The sequence below is a fragment of the Falco peregrinus genome, chromosome 2 (genome assembly GCF_023634155.1).
Source record: "Falco peregrinus isolate bFalPer1 chromosome 2, bFalPer1.pri, whole genome shotgun sequence".
In the NCBI taxonomy this organism is placed as follows: Eukaryota; Metazoa; Chordata; class Aves; order Falconiformes; family Falconidae; genus Falco; species Falco peregrinus.
In genome coordinates, this window is record NC_073722.1 from 106,518,343 (window position 1) to 106,524,883 (window position 6,541).

Here is a 6,541-nt window from a genome sequence, read left to right on the forward strand (position 1 = left end):
GAAACACAAACCCCCCTGTCCACAGCCACCAGCCCTGGGGCATCACCCAGACCCACTTGCTGCACCCTGCAAATGGCTTTGGGGAACACATGGGGTGACATGCTTAGTCCCACGGTGGAGGTGGGCCCCATTCCCATCAGGGCAGGTCCCTGCCTGGACCAGCCCTCCCCTGTGGCCTCCCCACCCAGGTCCCCACGGCAGGGCTACACTGCAGCCCAGGTGGCCAAAAGGCTGGCAGGGTGCCACCAGTGTCCCCAGTCCCGCACTGGTGGGACGTGACCGCCTGTACATCCAGGCTGCTGGGGATGCGCATCTGCATCTCCCCGCTGCTTCCCACCACCCACCAGCTGCTGGCAGCTGGGATGTGCCCTGGGATTTGCTGGGGCTGGGGGGAGCGGGGGTTTTGGACAGCTGTGGCCAGGCAAAATCAACTTGGGGAAGGCCCAAAGTGCCCTCTGCCTTTCCCAGCTCAGCATGGCCAGGAACGTGAGCTGCAGTTTCAGCACGGGGGGAGGGAAGCAGTGTCATCTACATGGCCTCTCTCAGCCCTAATGGGCCCCGAACACCCCCAAAAATAACACAGAGCCTCACACGTGCCTGATGCAACCAAACAGAAGCTGTTTTTCTGTGGATTTTTTGAGGACGAGGGGCAGTATTTGGCCATTTGTCCCTTGGGATGGGATGCAAAGCGATAGGATGAAAACTGCAGTGCAGGGGGAGAACACGGACTGTCAGGAGTGTGCACTGGGGACCCTGCAGGGTGCTGAGCCTGGCCCTGGTCCCATCCAAGGGAGGTCCCCAGACCCTCTTACCTGCCCTGGGGCTCCTGCCATGGGGGGACAGGAGTGTGGAGCCAAACTTTGGGAGCAACCTGGCCACCAGCTGGTGGCAGGAATGCAGAAAATATTCCAAGCCCCTTCTCGCTTCCCAGGGCTGTGCTGGGAGGCAATGAGTATTGCTCACCCTCTGTGCTTTGGGACATGGCAGAGGACCAAGTTCTTCCCCTATCTACGCAACCACTGGCCCTGGGGGAAGCCAGCCCCTCCGCTCCCCCCCATAAAAGCAGCCTGGGGGCCCTGACCACAGCAGACGGCAGCTCTGCCCCAGTGCCACCGAGCAGCCCTCCAGCATGGTGAAGGTGGCCAGGGTGGTCTGTGCCCTCCTTCTCGCGGCACTGTGTTGCCAGAGCCTGGCTCAGAGTGAGCACTGCCACCCGCTCTGTCCCCGTGGGCTGGGGCATGGGGACGGCCCCCAGGGCCACCAAGATGGGTTTGCTTCATGCATGGTGTGCAGGGGGTCTCCCCTCATAGAGCCCCCGTGCCCACAGTGGGAGGGCTGAGATGGGAGGTGGGGATCTCCAGGCTAAGCGGAGTTTGCGCTGTCCCCCCAGGAGCCCCGGCTGTGCCAGAGAAATGCTGCTTCAACTTCCAGATGAGAAGGATCAAGAGGGACAACATCGTTGCCTGCTACCCCACCAGCCCCGAGTGCCCACACCAGGCTGTGATGTGAGTACCCTAAACCCAGCCCCTCTAGACCCTGTGCCTTGCTTTGGTGGGTCCAACCCTCATCCTCTGTGCCTCCGAGCCCCTCGGAAACTCAACGCTCGGGTACCCATGCCACTACCCTGATAACCCCATCTCTTCTCTACCCCAGCTTCAGGGTGAGGAACGGGAAGGAGATCTGTGCCCAGGCGAGCAGGCCTTGGGTGAAGAGGTACCAGCAGAGCCTCCAAGTCAGCTCCTTCTCCATCCCCAGTTAGCAGGGCTGCCAGAGGCAGCACAGAGAGTCCCCTCCACAGGAGGCAGGACACGGCAAAGGCAACTCCTTTGCAGAGGTGGCTGCAGGGACACCACCTTTGGATACAGCAGCTCATTGAGGACCTCCTCCCCATCACGCTGTCACCATCACCATCTCCCCAAAGGCAAAGGGCCTTTGCCATCCCTGGCATCCCACCAAGAGGGGATGTGCCAACCCTATGGGGTGCTGGGGTCCCGACCCGCTGCCAGCCCCCACGCTCCCAGCCCAGCGTGCCGGCAGCTGCCCGTGCCCCTCGCAGGCAGCAGCAGCCTGGCGGGGAGGCTGCGCTCGCCGGCCCAGCGGCAGCAGAGGGGTTAAGGGGGAGCAGCACCACGGGTTATGTTTTGTATAACGCACTGAACAGAATTAAACATGGTCTCACATGTGCAAATATGCGGCTGTGCAAGTGTCTGGGGAGCGGGCAGATGCTGCTGGCAGCTTTCCTGCCCATGTGTTAAACCACTTCTGTAAGGGCTGGGGTCAGTAAGGGGCTGGGAAGAGCCAAAGCCCCAAGGATGTCTCCATGAAGCAGTCCAGGGGAGTGTGGGGCCAAACCATGTCCATGCGGGATGTGGGGAAGCTACGAATGAGAGAGGCAAGAGGTGGGCACAGCACACCGGGAGAGGGCTTCCCATCCGCCTCATCAGCCATGCTAATGAGCAAAGACCCCCTGGTGCAAAGTCTAGCAGAGCTTCCCCCGAGGGATGCCTGGTCAGGTCCTACTGTCAGCCCACGCTCCCGGGATGCCACAAGGAGATGTGACAGGCACTGCCACTCTGACAGGCACTGTGATGGGCACAGTCACTGCGATGGGCAGCAGCAATGGGTCTCAGGGTGGACTGGGGTGAGCCTGGCCGCCGCTGAGCCACTCGCTTTGGTGCAAAATTGCAAGAGAGGCATTGCAGCCCAGCTGACAACAGGTGGAGAAAATAAACTCAGCGGGGGCTTCTGCTGGCGCAAGCATCATCCTGTGTGGTTTGCTGGCAGCAACAACCAAACCCAATATAGACTGCTGGCCCTGACACATCACCAGTGGTGCAGAGCTGGTGGGTGCTCACCACACTTTCCAGCAGCCCTCAGGTACCACAGGGGCTGGAGGAGCCAGGAGAAGGAATTTCCATTCACTGGTTGCCCTTTATCAATATCTCTGGGCGGTTCTTTCCCCAGGGAGAGTCCAGTGCTGTCATGGAAAGCTTGGCTGGGGGGTATATCACACCGAGGTGCAGGCATAAGAGGCAGGTAGTTCTCAGTGGCCCTGACTCAGTGAGAGCTGCCCGGTGCTGCAGCTGACCAAACCAGGGGATGGACATGAAGGTCTTCTCCTTGGCTGTGCTCACCCTGCTGCTGGCGACGCTCTGGACTGGGAGCCAGGGCATCTCCTGTAAGTACCAGTGCCGAGCCTCTCCCTACAGCTGCCCACTTGGCGTCCCCAGCTCCCTCCCTGGCAGGGGTTTGGGGAGGGATGTGAGAGCTTCGGCTCCTGTTTCTGCCAGGGGTTTGGGGGGCTGAGGGGCAGCACAAGCTGCCCAAGCACAGGGCTGCCCTGTTCTTGTTAAAATAACCCAAAATAGGCTTGGGGATGGTTCATCACCCCAGCTGGGGAGCTCAGTAATAACCCCCCGCAGACAAGGTAACTGGGGGCTCCTGCCCTGGGGCAAAGCAGCACCACAGGGGATGACGGGGGGAGGGGGGGGGCGGGTTGTAGCAGAAGGGAGCAGGAGACTCCCCAGGGGAACACCTACCACCAAGGGAGAGCACCAACCCCTCTCACCTCCCCAGTCCGCAGCTCCTATGGCAAGTGCTGCTACAGGGACATGTTCGTCAAAAAGGAAATCCCTGCCGCCTTCATCAAAGACTACAAGAAGACACCTTCCCACTGCCCCCGCAGGGCTATGCGGTGAGTACCCCCAGCCCCAACCCAGCCTTCCTCCCTGGCACCCCTCTTTCCACCCTTGGCACTCACCCACCTTCCCTCCCAGTTGTCCTGCCTTTGGGGATCCCCCAAAACAAGCCACTCCCAACAAGCAGCATGGATAGGGGAGCCCTACTCTGGCTCATCACACGTACCTCTCTCCTCACTGCTTTATCCAAAATAGCTCCAAAGTCCCCCGTTTCAGCTGCCAGCCAGAAAAATGGGGAGGAAGGCAAGGTTTCTGAGATTGCTAAAAATCAGCACCTTCAGGGAATGCCGGAGGCTGGATGCAGCAGGCTTCCCCAGGCTACTGGGGGAACCCCAGGGCATGGCCGTATCCTGCACCCCCCAGCTAACGCAGCCCCTCTCTCTCCCTCAGTGTTGAGGTGGTGGAGCGGAGGAATGTCTGTGTGGACCCAGAAGAGACCTGGTTCCAGAACTTCCTGCAGCAGGAGTCATCAGGCAGTACCTCCTGAAGCTGCCTTCCCCACGAGCTGTGTTTATTCACATCCTGCAATTATCCCTGTATTCACATCTCATTAATTTATGGAGCTGGCTCCATCCTCTTCCCTGCCATCGCCCCCTCCACACTATCGCACGTACTGTACGCGACGGGTTTAATAAAACACCTTGTTCTGACCTGCCGCTGGAGTGAGATGATGTAAATCCTGCGGGAGAAAACAGGGGTCCCAGCAGGGCTCAGCATCCCCCTGGGGACCCAGGAATTGTGCGGGAGCTCCTGGGAGGGCAGGGGAACCCAAAGGGCCAAGGCCAATGCCCCCCAGCTCCCCACCAGGATGAAGCAGCCCCTGCCCGGGTGTAGGGTTTAAGGATGCCCTGGGCAGCTGCCTGCCTGGTGGGATGAGGATTGAGGCGGGGATAAAGGCAGGCACAGGCGAGCAGTGGGAGACGGGTTGGGTTGGGGGGGGGTGTGCGGTTTGGGGCCTTGGGTTGTTTTTTCCCCGGATGGATCAATAGGTTAAAGAGGGGTGGCTGCAGAAGGAGAGGTGCCAGGAGGTTTAGCACTGGCCTTCAGCCCCTGCCAGGCCCCCAGAGATGGGCACCCATGGGGATGACCCTGCTTGTGCCAGGGGGCTCCAGGTTTCCAGGAATCACCTTGTCCCAAGGGGAAAATCTTCCCGCAGCCCCTAGAGCCTGTCCACTCACTGCAGTGGCAACGAAGATGGCAAACAAAGGAAACTGGACCACACCAGACTTGTCACTTGTGTCAATAATTCCCTTAAAGACAAGAAGTTGACACTGCAGATGCTTTCAGGGAGGCTTCCAGGAGCACAGGGGCTTCGCACTCCGGCTGGTCCCCACAGGGGCAGCCAAATGGAATCTGAAAGTTGCAGCCCCATGGCCGGCGCTTCCCTTTTCTGCGGTTTCCTTGCCTTCTCCAGCTCAGCAAATCTGGGCGATCCGGACATAATTTCCCTGGTATGATGCACTCATTTTCTTTCCTTGAGACCCTGCACCCACCCAGCGGCCAGGGACAAAAGGAGGGCATGGCCAGAGGGGCCGAGCATCGTGCAGAGAAGAGCCTCGCAGCCCCCCAGCTCCAGCCCCACTTATTCCCAAATAAGAGCTGGCACTGGCAGCCCCAGGTGAGATGCTGGTGTCACTCCGTGGGGATGTGCTGGGTGGCACTGGAGCTTAACCTGGGCTGGGGGGGTCAAAGCGCCATGGGAGCTGCCGTGGGGCCGAGGCCACCCCATCCAGAGGAGAGCAGTGAATCCAGGGTGTGGGGAGGGCAAGGGAGCCCCCATGGGTCCCTCCTCCCATGTCATGGCTCCAGCAGAGACTTCAGAGACACCCAAAGGGGCTGATAGCACAAATACTTTATTTCAGCATCAGAACTCCTGATTCTTCATTAACAGACATAAGGATATAGCTGAAATTATACACTTTTTAAAATTATTATATGGATATAATTTAAATTATTTTTGTATTTTCCCTTTTCTTAGCAAAAAATACTTAGTTTAACTTAAATAAGTTAAATAGAATAAATTTTCCTGTTGAAGAAGGGTGCAGTTCACACACTTTTGCGTGCCAGGGGCAGCATCAGGGGCACGGCAGGTGGCAGTCGGGAAGTGTCAGTTCTTCTGCGCCTGGAAGTGACTCAAGTGCGCCTGCACCCAGGGTGCCTGGGGGTCCACACACAGCTCCTTCTTCTTCTTGGTGACCAGGCTGTCAGGAGAAAACCTGTGTTGGGGTGTTTGCCCGGAGCAGCAGGGTGCTGGCACTGGGTCCTGCCAGCAGCAAGCTGGGTGTCTCCAACCACGTCCCGTCCCCCCCTCGGCAGCAGTGGGTACTCACATCACCCCCGGCTGGGTGCAGCTGCTGCTGGTGATGTAGGCAGAGGCGATGAGGCTCCGCGGGACCGGGCGATGCTGGTAGCTGAAGCAGCAGGCGGTGGGGACACCATCTGTGAGGGCAGAGGGACAGACGGACACCATGGTGAGACCCTGGGCTGCAGTACAGGCTCTGGCCCTGCCAGCACTTGGGGCTCCCCAAGGATTTGCCATCTCCCATCTCCCCCCTTGTGTCATATTCCCTGGCGGTGGCACCCCCGGAGACCCCTGGCCCCATGCCTGAGTCCCACGGGGGTCCCCGAGCAATGGCTGGCCCAGCCCCGGGGAGACGCGGCCACGCCGGACTCACCGAGATGCGCCTGGGACGGGGAGCAGGTGGCCACGAGGAGGAGGGCGACCAGGGCGGCTGCGGGGACCTTCATGGTGCTGCGGGGACTGAGGGAGCCACGAGCGGGGCTGGAGCTGGGGGGCTGCGAGGCTCTTCTCTGCACGATGCTCGGCCCCTCTGGCCATGCCC

The 6,541-nt window shown here is 59.9% G+C and overlaps 3 protein-coding genes across 3 annotated transcripts; 2 read left to right on the forward strand and 1 right to left on the reverse strand.

Annotated features, from left to right (window-relative positions):
- Positions 1 to 1,102: 1,102 nt before the first annotated feature.
- On the forward strand, positions 1,103 to 2,112 carry LOC101921976 (C-C motif chemokine 3-like). The gene is made up of 3 exons (XM_005240554.3): positions 1,103 to 1,199; positions 1,391 to 1,505; positions 1,654 to 2,112. Exons 1-3 carry the CDS (start codon positions 1,130 to 1,132, stop codon positions 1,757 to 1,759), a joined length of 291 nt encoding a protein of 96 aa, XP_005240611.1. The 5' UTR covers positions 1,103 to 1,129; the 3' UTR covers positions 1,760 to 2,112.
- A 938-nt stretch (positions 2,113 to 3,050) lies between these two features.
- LOC101921809 (C-C motif chemokine 7-like) lies at positions 3,051 to 4,270 on the forward strand. Its single transcript, XM_005240553.2, has 3 exons — positions 3,051 to 3,178; positions 3,577 to 3,694; positions 4,089 to 4,270. The coding sequence occupies exons 1-3, from the start codon at positions 3,100 to 3,102 to the stop codon at positions 4,183 to 4,185; spliced, it is 294 nt and encodes a 97-aa protein (XP_005240610.2). The 5' UTR covers positions 3,051 to 3,099; the 3' UTR covers positions 4,186 to 4,270.
- Positions 4,271 to 5,535: 1,265 nt separating this feature from the next.
- Positions 5,536 to 6,541, reverse strand: LOC114012983 (C-C motif chemokine 3-like). Its single transcript, XM_027791121.2, has 3 exons — positions 6,374 to 6,541; positions 6,029 to 6,137; positions 5,536 to 5,899 (listed from the first exon to the last, which is right to left on the reverse strand). Exons 1-3 carry the CDS (start codon positions 6,444 to 6,446, stop codon positions 5,806 to 5,808), a joined length of 276 nt encoding a protein of 91 aa, XP_027646922.2. The 5' UTR covers positions 6,447 to 6,541; the 3' UTR covers positions 5,536 to 5,805.

What these genes read in the sequence shown, in the direction of transcription:
- LOC114012983 (XM_027791121.2), bottom strand. Translation starts at nt 6,446, where the DNA reads ATGAAGGTCCCCGCAGCCGCCCTGGTCGCCCTCCTCCTCGTGGCCACC. An exon ending in CCCGTCCCAGGCGCATCTCG is followed by an intron (nt 6,138 to 6,373) that starts GTGAGTCCGGCG and finishes CTGCCCTCACAG; the next exon opens with ATGGTGTCCCCACCGCCTGC. An exon ending in TGCACCCAGCCGGGGGTGAT is followed by an intron (nt 5,900 to 6,028) that starts GTGAGTACCCAC and finishes TTCTCCTGACAG; the next exon opens with CCTGGTCACCAAGAAGAAGA.
- LOC101921809 (XM_005240553.2), top strand. Translation starts at nt 3,100, where the DNA reads ATGGACATGAAGGTCTTCTCCTTGGCTGTGCTCACCCTGCTGCTGGCG. An exon ending in TGGGAGCCAGGGCATCTCCT is followed by an intron (nt 3,179 to 3,576) that starts GTAAGTACCAGT and finishes TCACCTCCCCAG; the next exon opens with TCCGCAGCTCCTATGGCAAG. An exon ending in TGCCCCCGCAGGGCTATGCG is followed by an intron (nt 3,695 to 4,088) that starts GTGAGTACCCCC and finishes TCTCTCCCTCAG; the next exon opens with TGTTGAGGTGGTGGAGCGGA.
- LOC101921976 (XM_005240554.3), top strand. Translation starts at nt 1,130, where the DNA reads ATGGTGAAGGTGGCCAGGGTGGTCTGTGCCCTCCTTCTCGCGGCACTG. An exon ending in TTGCCAGAGCCTGGCTCAGA is followed by an intron (nt 1,200 to 1,390) that starts GTGAGCACTGCC and finishes CTGTCCCCCCAG; the next exon opens with GAGCCCCGGCTGTGCCAGAG. An exon ending in TGCCCACACCAGGCTGTGAT is followed by an intron (nt 1,506 to 1,653) that starts GTGAGTACCCTA and finishes TCTCTACCCCAG; the next exon opens with CTTCAGGGTGAGGAACGGGA.